The 17,404-nt window shown below is 42.0% G+C and overlaps 1 protein-coding gene across 2 annotated transcripts; it reads left to right on the top strand.

Annotated features, from left to right (window-relative positions):
- Positions 1–282: 282 nt before the first annotated feature.
- Positions 283–15,477, top strand: zgc:100829 (uncharacterized). Of its 2 annotated transcripts, none has more exons than XM_006799989.3 (7): positions 283–748; positions 4,640–4,784; positions 4,990–5,092; positions 5,993–6,031; positions 6,128–6,169; positions 7,518–7,809; positions 13,993–15,477. In XM_006799989.3, the coding sequence occupies exons 1-7, from the start codon at positions 562–564 to the stop codon at positions 14,214–14,216; spliced, it is 1,032 nt and encodes a 343-aa protein (XP_006800052.2). In that variant the 5' UTR covers positions 283–561; the 3' UTR covers positions 14,217–15,477. The 2 variants fall into 2 exon arrangements, with proteins under 2 accessions (XP_006800052.2, XP_006800051.2); XM_006799988.3 differs by having other exon boundaries at positions 5,990–6,031.
- Positions 15,478–17,404: the final 1,927 nt, after the last annotated feature.

The raw sequence follows: 17,404 nt of genomic DNA, 5'->3' as shown, positions 1-17,404 counted from the left end.
CTGTAAAGTGTTGAAATTGGCTTTGGGCTCTTCCGTATTCATGCAGGGAAGGACAAGACAACTGCTTTAAACAGATATTTCTACGAAATAAGAAAAAAAGTTTCTTAAGAAAATATGTAAGACACTGCAGCTTTGAAAATCATGCAAGATGATCTTTACTGTGTGCTTTGTTTTGTTTTTCTCATAGATTGTGCCAAAGATGACCGCCAAAGAAATCTGACATCTTGATGGGGAAACTGAACACAATATAGAAAGGAAGCAGGATTTGTGTGTGTGTGTGTGTGTGTGTGTGAGAGAGAGAGAGAGTGTGTGTATGAGAGAGAGAGAGAAAGACAGTCTGTATGAGTGAGATAGTACAGCTTGTACAAAAGCATGTGTAGAAAGAGCAAGAACCTTAATTCATGACTTCAAGAGTGACTTTAGGGACAAACAAGAAGCTACAAAAGTCCTCTGCTGACATGAGACCATAAATCATCCTTACACACTGTGCACTACGAGAAGCAAGCTTCAACTGCTTGCCAAGTGGTACCAGGTTAACGCACCAACCATTTGGCCACCAACATGCTGCAGCAGATCTTAAAGGACATGTACATTGACCCTGAGGTGCTGGAAGCCCTCAACGAAGAGCAGAAAAAGACACTGTTCCTGAAAATGCGCCAAGAGCAGGTGCGGCGCTGGAAAGAGCGGGAGGAGAAACTGGAGAGAGAGGGGGGCGACGCAGAGTCCAAGAGAGCAAAGCCAAGAAAAGGTAACCACACTGAGTAAAGACTCTTCATCAACAACCACAGCCGCCACCTCACCTTTTTTAACCTGCCCTCTTCCTGTTTATCTCAAACCTGAAGCTGCACCCTGCAGCTTCAGGTTTTTCAGGCACTCCGACTGTCACGTTTTCACAAAAGTTCCACAGAAAACCATCTGTTCTCTTCTGAGCAAGCGCTTTAGGAGTCCTTGGAGTTGAGATATTTGCGTAGTGGGCTGAGAATTACCCGATAGAGCGTTACAAAGCTTGATAAGGGAACCACTGAAGCATATGTACGTTGGCTGTGACAGATATCCTAAGCTGCTGGAGTTTATTATATTATCTCAACAGCTGTTTGTCAAAACATGAAGTGAGCATCAAAATAAGTTTTTTGTTTTGTTTTGTTTTGGGGGTTTTGTTTTTTTTTTGGGGGGGGGGGGGGGGGGTGTTTTTCTACAGCTTAGGTCCTAAACTATTGCAGATCTTTATTTAAATATCTGTTATAATTGCACTTTTTATTAAATGCTTCACCCTCCACAAGGTGAAAATAGTTTGACCGTATGGTCTAATTTCCTTGTCTTCTGAGCCTCATTCACACAGACAGAAACTCTAAATTAGATCATTTTATTTCCAATTGAAACATTGCAATGTGAGGTCCCAGATGTTGCTCATATCTGGAATTCTGTGGTTGATGGCAAATAAATGTCAGAAGAAAACATCCACAGGACAGGAGGAGATGGCAAAATAACAGCCCTGTCGGGAAATTTACAAGTTAAACGAAGAGCACATGTGTTTATCAGGTGCTTACATAAGATATGATTACAAATACTGTCTTTTTCCTCATATTTGGTAAATTCTTTTGCTCAACCTAGGTGGTGAGAGTATGCATGGGAAAAACAAAACAAGCAGAAACTCAGGAAGCTGCAAGCCTGTCGTGAAACTGGTTTGACAAAATCTTGTGTGTCTGCATTTTCTCTTGTACGTCTTTTGTATTAAGGACTTCTGGAAGAAGGGCGTTGCGTAACGACGCGAACATAACAAATTGCTCTATCACCTTAATCCGAACAACAGGGGCAAAGTTAATTTATTTGGATGAGTGCAACAGTTACTTAAACCACAGTGATATCACAGCATGACTTAAAGCCAGTTGATGATTGACACAGTGATGTGTTCTGTCTGGTCTTGGTTAATCAAAGCACTTTCTATCAACTGTGGTACAGAGCGAGAGAACAATGCACTGTGTCTTAATGACCAGTGCAGCCATCTCTAGGAGGCTGTAGGTTGAGAACACATGGTTACCACTCTTCTGCACAAACACGGCTTTTTTTTTCTTCTTTTTCTGTCTTGCGTGTAAAGGAAATGGTGGATAGTTGATGTAAAAATGTAAAAATAGGACATGAGTCAAGACTCGGGCCTTTAAACAATTAGCAGAGTCTGAAATGGGAAGTTAGCAGGAAATGTATGTGTTTGAAAAAGAAATGGAGACTTTGATTTTTATCTGGATGGTCTTGTGGGAGAGCTGAAATGCCAAATGGGTTTTTAGCCACAAAATGAAGCTCATAGCCCACTCAGCAGTTGCTCCTGCACTTTTGTGTTTTCCATTAGTTTTTGTTTTTCTGTAGTTTTCCGGTTTTGCCTGGTGATTCAGGTTAGTTTTGGTTAGTTTCCAGTGCAGGATGTGCTTGTTTTGATTTTGTTGTTGTCGTAGGTCTAATTCGGTTTGGTGGCACTTTTGAAATGTCTTATTGTGACAAGGAGCGCACTTGTCAGACTGGAGGATTAAAGAAGCTCACAGAAGTACATTAACACAATACAACAATACAAACACATGACTCACAGTCACATATAAATCCTAGTCCAAAATAATACACACGCAGCAGTGCCTTATTGGGCTGTTTGTTCTGACGTCAGACTGAGAGAGACTAAAACTAAAGACGTTGCTATTTTTTTACTTTTCTAAGTACAATTCTGTTTCTGGAAGTACTTTTTTGGTTACCACAAGGTTGTCCTCGTGGTAATGGGTGTTTATGTGCTGACTTTGACTTTATGCTGCCCTGTTTCTGTGCCTTTGTTTATGTTGTACTTAGACGGGTGACATTTACACAAGGCGGGAAAAACTGATTAGAATCAATGATCTTGTTCTTCAGCAACAGATTATTTCAAATACAGATATATTCTGTTTATAAGAAAGTGCAACACATTCTTGGTGACGGCAGTGGAAATGCCTCTTGTACATTCTGTCATCACATAAAATGTAGCATCCTTGTACTCAGATGACTGGGTTCATGTCATGTGCGTCTGACGATTGTTTTGTGGCTTCTGCTATCAGTTTTTGTTGGAAATGTGTTTAGAGGTATGTTCTGACGGTTGCGTCATGCTGGTATGCCCCGCTGGAATGTGATCCACAGGGTTGGCTGGCAAAACCAGTTCACTATGAAAGTAACTTCTCAGTGCTCCAAACATAGTTACAAGGATGTGACATATGGACCGATGACAAATTAAAGGAAAAACCCAACTCTTGACGTGTACTTAAATCCAGTGTCTTTGTTTTCTTGGTTGGCTCACTGTGGGTCCATGTTTTCCCCTTAAACAGATGGGTGACTGCAAATCAATACAAAGTTGTTGTTTTGAGTGGTCACATTTAGCCTGTGACGAATATCATTTATATTCTGATAGCAGTCTCGACTCCAGGATAACAAGACAGCCCCAGGGCATAAAGGATCAGTGAGTGGGTTGATGAGTGTGAGAATAATGTGCGTTTCAGTTCAGCTTTAGTTATATAACACCAGTTCACAAACAAGTCTTGTATTGTAATTTAGACAATATTAGAGAGAAAGAGAGGGCCTAAAATGAGACTATCCACTATGAGCACGCGCTTGCCAATGGTGGGGAAGAAGAACCATCTTAACAGGAAGAGACCTCCAGCAGAACCAGGCTCTATGAACTATGAGGTCTTTAAGAAGGCAACCTGAATTTTATAATGTTGCCTAAAGAGCTCATGTACAGGATGAAAAGCATCAGTTCTAAAACAAGTGTAAGTGTTTGCAGCTTAATAACCTTTTATCGTGTGAGAAAGACTTGTCATTTACACACACACACACACACACACACACACACACACACACACACACACACACACACACACACACACACACACACACACACACACACACACACACACACACAAATATGTATCTCCATCCCAAGTAAGCGCTACAAGTCTGTTAAATGTTGTGATCACTGCAATAACAGAGAGCTGCAGTAAAATCAGTGAAGACAAAGCGATAAGTCAGGAGCTGCGAGATAATCACAGGTAACTTTTACTAGTGATCTTTGAAGTGAGCCACGTTACCACACAACACAATCAGGTATATTTAGACTTTTCTTTTTTCAGGCGTATATTATATTTGGTTGGAAGCCGCTGACCCCATCTAGAAAGCAAAACAGCAGAGTGAACATTATAAATCAATAAATAAATGAATAAATAATCATTTATAAATCTATAAATTATTTTCCTTGTGGCCTTAGACCACAAGGAGAATCACCAAGACTGGACTGTGATTAAGAATGTCTTTAACCAGCACTAGAAGTTGTTATGTGAGGGTCAAAGTATGCTTATGTTCATCACTAGTTATCAATGTTAATAAAACATTTCAGAGTAATCGTTTGAAAAATCAGGGGTGGGCCTTCTAAATAGTCTATTCAATATTTCATCATTTATTCTGTTGTGTTGTTTTGATATAGCCTTAAAAGATTTGTAGGCATATCCCACATTCACATTTATACACTTTTTTTTTTTTTTTTTTGACAGGTTCACTGAGGGAAATTCAAAAGCACTTTCAGTTTTGTTTCAGTAGCTAGTTGACTTGTAATGTTTAAGTGTGTTCGTGTTTTTAACAGCCAACAATAAGAGTGTCAGCTGGCAGCTCGGCCGGGATGGGGACGTGGCGGTTGTTGTGATTGGGGAGGTGGATGAGCTGAGCTCCAAATTCATCTGCTCAGGATTTGGAGAGAAGAAGACTCCAAGCCTGCAGAACAACACGAGGTAATACACATTTGTAATACAAAACAGACAGTGATGGTTTTGCTTTTTTAAATAATTAAGATTAAAGGCAGAGAACAATGTGTAGCATAGAAGAATCCGTGTTTCAGTTTTTTTTTTTTTGTTTTTTTTTTGTGTGCATGTGTTGCTAACAGACTTTTGATTTGGTTGTGTTTTATACGTGACACATTCTGTTTATGTTTTCCAGCCATCAAACGATACTGAAGGACAGAAAAAACACGGAACCTGTCAAGACTGAGAGGGAGAACCTCCTTTCTAAAACGCAACCCGACGTCTCCCTGAATCTAAAGGTGTGTGTAGCTGTCTGTGATCCTTAAAAATCAAATCATTTTGGTTGGAGAAAAAAAGTCATAATTTTTTTTTAATATTAAACACTGCTATCGCCTCTTGATTTAAATAAAAACATACACCTAATAAATATGTTAAAGTTGATTAAAACATTGTGTATAATAAAAATGACTGAGATGGAGTGGCCTTTCAGATCGACATAAAATAAAGTTTCACGGTGCTCTTTATCTCTTATCCATTCAACTCAATATTTCCATCTCAATCTCAACACTGTGGTGGAGTCATTTTCACTTCTCATACCCGCAGAGCAGTTTGTGGAAACTTTCTATTAGGTTCTTGAGCATAGCTGGTGAAAATCAATTGCTGCCCTGTTTCTGTGTCAAAATAATGTGCTGATGATTTCTGACCTGGTGATATTTTAGGTGTCTGTGTATGTGCACAGCAGTGCATTCGTTTTGGTGTGTGTGTGTGTGTACGAGTGCATGTTGGGGTGCTGGTGGGTGCCTCCTTTTTTTTCCCATGCTATCTCAAAAAGAGATTTGCTGTGTTGTCATGGCAACCATGCACACACTGAGCCACAGCGAGCCAGCGTACATGGTCTCATCTGGCCTGACCATGATGTTTCTCTAAAGCTAAAGCCGCTTGCTGCTCATTCAGTGGAAATAAGAGCCTATCATTGTTTTTCCTGCAGAAACAAAACCACCGCACAGATGTTTTTTTTTTTCTTAAAAGCAACTTTTAATTTGAAATATATTCACACAATTAAGTATTTTATCTCATCTCTATTTCTTAAACTCCTTTAAGTATAGACTTAAGAACTTATTCCAAGCTCTGAACTCTAAAAGTTGAGGAAGATGACGTGTCGCCATCAGTACTAACTGTGTCTCTTTCTCTCCCAGCAGGGGAATTGTGAGGAGGTGAGCACTTTACTCCCTCTGCCGGTGAGTTGGAGTAGCTGCCTGCACTAACAGAGCTGTGTGCTCTCACACTGCATCATGGCCTAGATCACTCATGTAATGTCTTTGTTAAACCCACAGGTGTCAGTGAGCGAGCATTCACCGCCTACAGCAACTGCAAAGGTATCTGTGAATTAAAGTCATTGCAGGTGTTTTGATCTCATTCTAGCTTTTTGAAATATTTTTAAGAAAAGAAATGTTTGCATACCTGTGCAGAAAAACTCTTTAAAAGACATGTTTCAGCAAGGTGCTGTATACGATGTGCAGTAAAATCTCTAGCTCTTTGAAGCACAACCACCACAGAGTCCCTATATGACTTTTTGTGGCAGTCCCACCCTCTGAGTCACAGGAAATGGTGGTTGGGGCCAGCTGTCCCCTCGCTCCCAGCCTCTCTGCAGATCATCTTTCTCCCAGCATTCTCCTTCTCTGTCCTCCCGCTTGTCTAAGCTGCCGCACCCCTCACAGTTCTCTCTCCGGGGAACAGCTGAACTGTCCTGTCCTCCCACTAGCTCCATCGCCGCTCCAGCCTTGTGTCGTCTGGGGAGTAGGCTTGCTATATCCCCTTGCTTTCTTCTTCTGCGTTTATGTGGATACAAGTGTGTGTGTGTTTGTGTGTGTGTGTGTGCAGGTGACACGCTTTGCAAGAACAGCTGAATCACAGAGACAAGGCAGGATTTCTGGACTGCCCTAGAACAGATGGTTGATGAACTTGATCAGGGAATTAAAACGCCAGAGATAGAGAATGCGTCAGTCGCAGATGGATGGGATTGTGGGATAGTCTCCGGAGGTTTGGGCGCGTGAGCTCTCCTCTGTTCCATTTTTTTCTTCTTCTTCTTTTTTCCCCTCCTCTTTGCCACAGACAGAAATTTCTCTCCCTCACATCTTATATCCATACCAGCCTCTCTCCATTACAGGCCTCAGCACATCTTTGGCCCACCCCATGTGCACGTGGCAAGAAAGCATTCACACCTTAGGAGGTTTGGCAAGTGTGACAGCCAAGAATTCACAGCATAAGCCTTTCTTTATAGGATTCATAATTTGGTTGAATGCCTTGTTTATAGATTGATTTGTTCCTGGAGGAGAAAGGAAACGGGGGCGCTTTGGTGATGTGGCTGTTGCTAACGCCGCTGCAGCTTTTCTCCAGTTGATTTAGAGAGCGAAGGAGTCGTCGTGAGGGAGGAGGAGAGAGTGAGATTGTTGATTAAGAAGGCGTAAGATCGGGAGGCAAGATTAGCAAGGCTGCTTGATTTTCAAGTCACCTTATAATTTTCTCTCCAAACATCCTTAAACTCTTAATCAGTGGTCATAGTTCTGTTTCATTCCGGCACCATGTTGTCACTGGAGGATTCTAATTTAGTGAATCATTTATCCAATGATTTAATCAAACATGACAGTAATTCCACTGTATGTGAATTAGCTGTCAACACCGATCGCACTCCCCGCTTCTCTTTTGTCACTCCTCACTCTGCAGCTCGAGTTGAAGTCAGCCAATGCAACCGAGGAGAAGTCAGTTCCCCAGCCCTCCATCTGCTCCAGGCCTCCCATGAGAGGTAACGCTGTCAAGACGAGACCGGCTTCTGCAAATGCAGCACCAGACTATGTCAACACAAGACCTGGCCTCACAAATCTGAGGCTGGCTACCGCCGTGCCATACTCTTCTCCCAGCAGCGCTGTCAAAATAGACTCTGGCATGACGTCATCAACCAAAGGGAGCCTGCAGTCAAAAGAACCCCAGAATCCACAGGAGTCACCGGGTGGTAAAGGTGAGTGAATTTAACTCAGAGTTAAAAGCACATGACAGATCTAAGGTTGGAGCGAATTGATGACATGGTATTGTTTTAACCCCTGTGATGTACTGGGAAAACTGTATGGTGTGTCATCCATCTTTCACAGTATCAGGTGGGAGGGGCTTTAGACCCCTTCTACCTTTTTATTTTCTCGGTTTTCCTGTAATCCAATAAGCAAAAGCAGCCATACTGATTATGATCAGTGTCACCGTGGATAAACTAATCTAGATTCGTGGGAAGTCCATGATTCTTATTTCTGGCTAAGTTTCATTTGTTGCGGAAAGCCTGGACTCCAGTTTTAAACATATGGGTTTAAAATTGAGTTCACAACATGGTTACTGCCTTACGTGACAATCACCACCGCTCTCTGAGCCAGCCGCAGCTTTTTCTCTAAGAGTAATAATAGCTTTGGAGAGCTGAGCAGAACCAGTCTGAACAAAGTTCATACTAGATAAATTTCTCTGTGCTGCAGCAAGGAAGAAGGATTTATTTCCTGAAACCCAATGTGCTCGCCAAATAGTGCCTCAGCCCCCTGGAATCTTTATGGACTGGCAGAGTAAAAGAGGCCTGCCTAGAGGGGAAAAACGTACGCGACTGGGATTTGTCCCCTTGTAACATGTTGCTGGTGCACACCTGCTCTTTTGATAGCGTCTCTATTGTGATCAGTTTCTGTCAACAATTAATTTGTCAACAGCCGTGGCAATGCAGTCGACATTTGGTGGGACCAAATCTGCTGGATTTGAGGGTCCAATTCCCCCTCCCCCCCAAAAAAAAAATCTAAATGTGAAAACCAATTTCCTGATGGAAATTGGTGGCCAGCAGGGGTGTTTGCTCTGCTCTTCTCTCCTCTCATTTTTTTGCCTCTCATTCCATCCTCTCCCTAGCCCTTCCTCTCCAGATCCTTTATTCTCCAGTCTTTTCTTCAGAGCGTCGTGCTAAGTTTGTGAGCAAATACAAAAAAGAAGAAAACAATTTTTTGACCTTGATGGAAAATATCATGAGGTCAAGGAATAATGTGAAGGAGAATTATCTCCCAGCAGTAAAATTAAAATATTAGTTCCCTAGAATGACTACTTAAAACTCAACTTGTTCTTCTGTGTTATTTCATGGAGGCAACATAAATGTGGGTAAAAGGGTAAAAATATGCCTTTGTTAAGTGGTAATTTAGTAATAACAAAGGATACCAGTCAAAAAATTAAAACAAAGGGTTTTGTAAATAATGCCCAATCTATCTTCTTGTGTCAATCTTGGCAAAGGTTGTTCTTTAAAGCTGCAATACTGTGCAAAGGTCTTGAGTCAGTCGTCATTTCTTTATATTTTTCTAGGAAAAAAGGGAATGGGTTCAGCAAATTATTAAAATTCATCATTCAAATAAAAGCTTTAAAAGACCTCCAGAAAACATGGAGAAGTCTGGCTTGTTGAAACCAACATGGAACGAAATAAGGTGTGAAACGAGACTTTTGCACAGTATTGTATATTATATTAATTTTGTTTCAATTTGGGCTGAGATGAGGTCTTCCTGTTAGGGTAATGTATCAGTGTTTTTGTTTCTCTTTTAGTCTTTTATGGGCCTGCTCCTCTCGTGCAACTTTCCTTTTGTGCCAGTGTTAAATAAAATGGGGAGGTTTTTTTATGTTGTAGAGATGAACCAACTTCTTGTTTGAATCTTTCTTGCGTTATCGTTGTAATATCTAATATACCTGTTGGAAGCTCATGTACCACACAGTGACCCAGTTAAGTATAAAAATGGTCATTGTAAGGGTGAAGTTAGCACCATCCAGTGGAAATCAGTGATACTGTAGGGAAAGAAAAGTCCAGTTGAGCAGAAAATCTCATCTCCATAAAGGTCCCTCTGCTGGAAATATGCTCTCCCTACACTACACGCTCACTGCAACATGAACTTGAAGGCTGGCTTCCTCCAGAACCATTTTTTAAATTTGGAAGAAACAAAGAAACCTAAATAAAATCCAATTTTTCCTTTCAACGGTGATTGCAGCAGTTTTATTGGGTCAACTTAAGTTTATACCAGGCAGATGTCGACAGTGTCAGTTTCCTTTAGAAAGCCATACAACAAAACCAAGTTCCTAGCACCTTAACAGGAACTTCCTCATAGCTGTGTGACTGTCTATTGGTTTAGCCACATGTTTTTAGCATTTTATATAAAATGGGGGTGGGAACAATCCTGAAAATATTTCCTGCCCCTGCCCCCCGCCCCTTTTTTTCTGATTATTGTAAACATTCAAGTTCATTACAGATTTTTGGCGGTCAAACCCAAACACATGGGTTGACACACTCGTGAGAATGAGTGAGTGTGTTGTTGTTTTGTTTTTTGTTTTTCTTGTTTGTTTTTAGTTAAATGTGGATCTGGCTGCAAAGATGTATTGTAGAAGTTTGGTGGCATGTGTGTCTTCACCCACTTTGGTGGTTAGATTAGTGGCTACATCTATGCTCCCTGGGCGCTAGCACGACAGTGAATAAGAGCAAAATGTAGAGGGAAGAAAGGGAAAGGAAACCCAAAAGAATAGCTGGTGTGGTGGGAGTTGAGGTGGGTTGAACACAGTGCTGAATAAATGTGTTTGACTCCGGAGCAAAAATACTGACACAGTGTCTGTCCTTGACAATGGCAGGAAGCTTGTTCCAACAGGAGGAGGAGGCCAACAAAGATGAGGCTCATGCCTCAGCTGTTTTCATTTGAATGCGGGTAATGACAAGGGTTCATGCATCCTGAGCAGTTACCGTGGCTCACGCCTCGCTTTCCCAAAGAAAAACTAACTTTGTATTAGTGACAGTATAAATTTGGATTTACAGCTGCAACGAGGAACATAAAACTCTGAAATCTAACACTGGAGCATTCATGCTGTAAATGTTTTACACAAGTAGACTGGATGTCATGACAAGCCAGTATGGTTTAGGCTAACCCAGGAGGATAAGACGAAATCCAATTTAAAAGTCTCAGGTTCTGGATATTGCCGTTATCCCATGTTTGGCTTAAAAAAATTAAAGGGTTTACATTAGTCAGGTAAGAGGTTGGGTAAGAACAAGAGTTTCCAAGTCTGTATATCTCGAGAAAAGCAAAAGAAAATCTTGCTATACATGGATCAAGTTCCTGGATCCAAGAGGATATGAATGCAGATCAGTTTGTGATATTTTCTTGAAAACAATAATAAGACATTAACCCCCCCCCCCCCCCCTTCCAACCCCCCCCACCCCACCCCCCCCATATTTCAATTAGATACCTACCTGTGAAGATGTGGCATGAAATTCTGGGCCAAGTTCCACCTCTGCTAAAATGTTTGAGTAATCCTGCTAATAAACAGAGAAACAATGAAACCAAACCAACCACAAAACCTTCTTGGCAGAAATTGCGAGTGAACAAATAAAATGGCAATTAAACCCTGGTATTTTTCACAGTGTTGATGTATTTATAACAAATAATCTGGTAATTAATGTTGGTGAGAAAAATCCATATTTCTCACCAGTTTTCTCTTCAGTTTCTTTTGGCAGGAAACAGACTTTTTTGGAAACAAACAGGTGTAACATCTGCGTGGAGAAAAGAAAATCAGTTCATGCTTGAAAACGTGAACACGGAAAGCCTGTAAATCTGAAAATGAGTCTTACTGTTAACTGGGACTCTGCACAAAAAGTGAAACCTGTGTTGCCTCACAGAAAGAGGTTCCTGGGTTTGGACCTGTCCTTCTGTGTGGAGCTTCACCCTGTGATCGCGTGGGTTTTCTCCTCTTATGTGCTAGGCCCATTTTGGCAGCAAAAATAAATCCTGAATCTTGAGATTTTTATTTCTTAGTTAAAGTTATAAAAACTGTTAACACTCCAGATAATGAAGGTAGGATGACAGAGCCGGTGCAAGAAATAAACCTATATATGTTGAGACAGTCCATATGATTTGAGGATAGTTTCAAGAACATCAAAGTCTTCTGCAGCTAATACATGCACGCGTGTTTTTGTGTTTATAACTCTTCCCTGTGTCTCCGTCCGCTCTCCTCTGGCTTCACCTTCAGAGGGAAGGACACACATTCCAGCGCTGCTTTCCGACTCTAGCCCTGGGCGACGCTCAGCCAGAGCTGATAAGTGACAGGGGCCCCAGCCCCCATGCAGGAGCTTGCCCCAACGCTTACACACACGCCACACACACACGCCACACACACACGCCACACACACACAACAAGCGCACCTACACCTCTCCTCCTCCCCACCCTTCAGTCCACAGACGTGCTGCTGGGGAATTCTGCCCTCTGCCCCACTTCTGCCCCCCACCTCCCACCCAAGCCCTCCACCCACGCACCCCTCCTCTTTCTCTGCGAGACATGTGGACGTCTTTAAAGAGATGGATTAGTCTTTAATTTTTGTGCTAGCCTGATCATTGACACTTCTTCCCGCCCCTCTTCTTTGTCCTCTCTGTACATTTACGAGCTGCCCCGGGACGTGATGGGTGGCATCTTGAATGCTCGATTGGGAGATTAATCAATCTCAACAAGCAATTCGTTGCAGAGGTTCTCTTTAATTTAAATAGGTGTTTTCGCAGGTAGCTTTAATGACTTGTTTCGGCGGACGGACAGAGCTCGGGGTGCAGCTGCTGAGGAGAGTTTCATTTAGTCCCTGCCCATACACCAGTCCTCCCTCTCCTGCTCTTTCTATCTCTCTGTCTCTATTAAGCATTCCACTCCAGACCTGCAGGAAGGCTCTGAGCTCAAAAAACTCTCTGGCCATGAGTGTGTGTGTGTGCATCTGTGTGTGTTCGGTGCGTGCCTGAATGTGTGTCAGCCTCAATTGCTGGAGCCTATCCAAGGTTTCCGTGGTGACCACACAACACAACGAGACAATCAGAGGCAAGCCCACGAAACGCAGCGAGAGGACATTAACACAGGAACTATGGGTCAGGGGGCAGAGGAAGGCAGGGCAAAAGGAAGGTAGAGGGGAGGTGTTGGAGCCACGGGGAGAGGTGCACGAGAGAATGAGAAAGAGGAGCGAAAGCAGAGTAAACAGCAATAAACAATAACACAACCTTAAAGGCTACTTTAGGTCTCTCCCTTTCATGCCTGCAAGACATCAAGAGCTTTAAAGGTTTCCTGGCCTCAGGAGTGCCCATGTGGTTTTGGCTGTACCTCACCTCTTTGTGTGTGTCTGTGTGTGTGCACACTATGGCGTGGCGTTAGTCAGCGATGGCTGCATGCGTGACTGAATCCATGTGCAGTGGCTGGGGGGGTGGGGGGTCTGAATCAGTGTTTATGTGTGTGAGAGCATGCACGGACTTGAACGTAACGTGAGAATGTGCATGTCTTTTGAAATTCAGCTGTTAGAAACTCTGTACACGCCTGTGTGTGTGTTTTCACTCTATTTTCTACGTGTGCGCACGTTTGTGTGTGTGTGTGTGTGTCTGTAGTCACGCACACGGGTGCTCTCACATATCTCTGTCCCCCGGGGATGACGCTAAAAATATGTGGCTCCTCAAGCCTTCTGGTGTCTGAGCAGCGTCTGTCTGCTCTCCATTCCCGTCCCTGCGGCCCTCCCTCCCCTTCGTTCGTTACTCCTGTTCCCTCCATTCCTCCCTCAATTACACCCTCTTCCAAACACAGTACCTCGGCAACACACGCACGCACACAAAAGCACAAACTACACCCAGCTGTGTCCCTACTACACTTCCACTGAGGATGACCTCTGCTCAGCCGTAGCGGGATAAAGGAAAGCGAATGAAAAGGAGAAAAAAAGGCAGAAAAGGGTGAAGAGCGAGCTAACATGGCATTGCGGGAAGGATAGTGGTTGATTCCTGCTTGTCCAACAGCTACTGAACATAAAATCCTAAATAAGTGATTTGCAAAGCATTTAAGCCCCTATATCTAATTGAAAACTGTGAAGACGCACACAAACATCCATATATATATATATATATATATATATATATATATATATATATATATATATATATATATATATATATATATATATATATATATTTTTTTTTTTTTTTTTTTTTTTTTTTCCATTCTAAACTTGATACCTGGAACATGTAGCATGTTTACCACCATGTTGCATCATCTCTCCTTTAACAAAGCTTTGTAAGCATTAGGGAACTAAAGAGATCGTGTTGCTGTGGTTTTAAAGGCAAAACATAAACTGTTGTGTGTTGTTTTCTTTTTCTTCCAGATATCGGCGAATCAGAAAAGCTTCAAAAGGCTAGCTCAGAGGAGCCTTGGACGTCAGGGAGTGCACCAGTCTGCGCAGGGCGTGGCCGCGTGGCTCAGCTGATGAAAACCTTCAGTGTCGATACCGCTTTAAACCCTGCACAAACCCCTTCCCGTGGGATTAAGCCACCCCTTCCCACAAAACCTAGCCACTTGCGTCAAACGAGCACACCTACTGTCAGGTAATCCGTACACTGGTGAACAGGCACCCACCCAAGCTTCACGCATCCCTGTGATTCAGATCACCTACTGTGATGCCTCATTCAGAGGCTTAATGGGATGGACTCCAAAGGTGGTTTAGAAGTGGTAATGTTTGCATTGTTGCTGTCACTCTGAATGCACAGTGATGGAAATGCTTGAATGTAATGGTTTTCTTTTATTGTTATTATTTTTTTTGATGCTGCAGTACTGTAAACACTCTTTAAGTCAAAAGAATTCCAAAGAAGTGGATTGCATTTGAAAGTTTTTAAACATTTTTGCCAGGAAAAATATGGCGCAGATATTTTCAAATGAATTTACTTGTTACTGATGCTTTCCACTTCGTACAAGCATGAAAAAATGTGCTATTTTTCTAAAACGCAGTTTTTACCCTAATTCACAAACCCCGCGCACACGATATTTACTGACACGTTGCCTTTTCTTTTGATTGCTTATAAGACAGTTTACATTTGCTGGTGTGCACGCATGCCTGGTTCTGTTTTTCCTCCTTATTTCTGTCTTCTTGAACAAAAGAATGGGCATGGGGGGGCATGAGGGTGTGAAAGAAGGCACAGTAGGGGCCTCCTTTATCTTGCTGTCTCCTCCCTGGGAATAGTGTAGAGTTGTTTATTTGTCATAATGCAATGTATGTCTCCCTCTGCCACCTGGCAGGAGGCTCACTGCGACCTGTTGTGGACCAATGACAGTGCCAAATGCACTCATCTGTCACTCCCAGTGGATCAAATCCTGGCAAGTTAGACAGTTGCTGCCAAATAATCCAGCGTTTCATGTTTTTGAGCTGTGTGACTGTACTTTTTGCTTATTGTTTTTTTTTTTTTGGTTTGTTTTTTAAATTTTTCTATATGAGGAGTGAGATTTTGTGATGGGATATTTAACATTACAGCAATGTTCACTTATAAAATGAGGGACATTTTTTTTTTCTCTTTTTTGATGTCAAGGTTTTGTGGTACAGTCAATGAAACAATAAAACTGCATAACTTGTATACCCGAGTCTTTTAAAGTGTGTGTGTGTGTGTGTGTGTGTGCGTGTGCGTGTGTGTGTGTGTGTGTGTTCACTCTCTTAAAAAAACCCTCTCACTCTGTCTCTGTTTGTTCTATCTGGCAATCCTTCAGCTAATTTGCTGACTTAGCCTCTGAGAGCAACAGCCAATTTTTTGGGGTTCTGATGTAGCCACCAGATATTCAAGCCAAGAATGCTGTCCATTAGTCATTGTTTGCAAAGATTAAAAAAACCCAAAAACAACCACTTTTAATGAAAGTTTGTGTTCAGTCTCTTTTTGATGTAAGCTTTTCTTTTTAAATCTGCGCCAATGTGATTGGTCAGTTGAACTTGAACTAGAAACTAGCTACAACAGGTAACCAGTCAGATCAAGAAGCAAATAATCTTGTCCCTTTCCTACTAATTCTGAAATACTGGATAATTCTGTTCATAGAATTTATAGTTTAGCTAACTTTCATCACTGTAATCCCAATAAAAAAGACACATGACACATGAAAAGAAATGTTTCATGTGCCATTCAGAGGGCAAAACATTTGAAATAATTATATTATTTAATGTAAGAAAAAGAAAGAAAGAAAGAAAGATTCTGTAACATGTAGGTTGGTGAACTGAGAATATCTGCCTTTTTTTAGATGTCCAGCCTCAGCAAATATACTTGCATGCTTCACCAGGGTCAGTGTAAAATTTTAATTTCAGCAGCACAACAGATACACCCACACACTTGGTATCGCTGTGCTCAGACATTTCTTGCTTAATTTCCAGTAATGCTCTCCAAGCCTGCAGATGAAATTCAAATCTTTGCAAAAATTGAGGCATATTTTCCCATTTGTACCTGCGATTTCCATTGCAGATTGCAGTTGCCTTGGCTAATGTTTGGCACCTGGCTAATCTGTTTAAAGAACATCCCCTGTAACAAATCAGCCAACTGGGGGGTGAGTAACAGCAACACTCCAGCACCTTTTAAGTTAATGCACCACTCACTTATTAATGGTGAGTTGCAAATTGCCCTCTGATGCCCTACAGTGCCATAATTAACAACATTTAGACAGGAAGTGGTCTTTGTCTGTGTTTTGTCCAGCAGAATAAAGTCTGGTACTGGATTTTAAGGCAGGAGGAGTCACAGGAGCACATGAGATGGAAGTAAAATAGCACGCTAGTTTGGGGTGACAGAATTTATGTTTTTGTAATGTCTGGATAGGCAGCAACATGCATGCACAGGTCTACAAAGCAGAGCCCATGACTCAGCATTAGCTCTATACTCTACAAAAGACACAGTGTAAGAGTGTCATGACGCTGCTGATTGATCGAGACTCCTTTCAAACACAAGCGCACACTGGCACCATTTTAACAAGTTTCATTACAAGCTATTGTATTAATTACGCTGAATACGTAAGAGTTTTTCACCTGGAACCAGATGTGCCTCAGATCCCTGAACACCTTGGAGAGACCAGCTTCTGCCTTAATGATTGTGATGACTTCAGATAGTAGGTGTGTGTGTATGCTGTGGGTTTTATTAACTTGAATTTAAAACTGTTACAAAAATGGATAATGTAGGAAGACTGCATTCACTCTGCCGTACACACTGCTTGGTCTTTTAATCACTTAATCTAAGAACAGCAATGCAGTAATCGACAGAAGATAAGAAAATGTTGGTGTAGAGCAGACTTTCCCAAAGTGTGGGGCCCGCCCCCTAGGGGGGGCGCAGAGCCATTGCAGGGGGGGCGCGGCATGAAAAGGGAAAAAAAAAACAAAAACGCTTGGACACTGCTAGCATGGGGAGCCTAAACAAACGCAAAGCAGGAGATGAAGCATCGCTGAATATGTTTCCAAACCAACTTCATTCTAAGCCAAAGACTAGAAAATATGGTGAAGCATATCTTCCCTTTGATTTCACCTGCACAAGTGCTGAGGTAGGTCTCCCTGCAGGATTGTTTTTCCCTGTGTCGGGAGCAGCGCTGGGCTGTTTAAATCACGGACAAACAGTATCCTACATTCTTGATTTTTAGTTCACAAACACTTGTTGTAATGACTAACTACTCCTGACATTTTAGAGAAGTTAGCTCTTTATACAGTAAAGTTACAGGGGGATACAAATAATATCAGGCTGATCCTGCCACGATTTGTTCCCTCGGTTCAAATCACGGACAAACAGTAT

The sequence above is a fragment of the Neolamprologus brichardi genome, chromosome 10, assembly GCF_056152115.1.
Source record: "Neolamprologus brichardi isolate AB-2024 chromosome 10, ASM5615211v1, whole genome shotgun sequence".
NCBI classification, from domain to species: Eukaryota; Metazoa; Chordata; class Actinopteri; order Cichliformes; family Cichlidae; genus Neolamprologus; species Neolamprologus brichardi.
This window is presented reverse-complemented; position numbering and strand designations above follow the sequence as displayed.

Bases quoted from the DNA above. Each gene is read 5' to 3' on its own strand.
- zgc:100829 (XM_006799988.3), top strand. From the start codon at position 562: ATGCTGCAGCAGATCTTAAAGGACATGTACATTGACCCTGAGGTGCTG. The intron at 6,170-7,517 runs GTATCTGTGAAT...CTCACTCTGCAG, and splicing joins CGCCTACAGCAACTGCAAAG to CTCGAGTTGAAGTCAGCCAA. The intron at 7,810-13,992 runs GTGAGTGAATTT...TTTTTCTTCCAG, and splicing joins GGAGTCACCGGGTGGTAAAG to ATATCGGCGAATCAGAAAAG.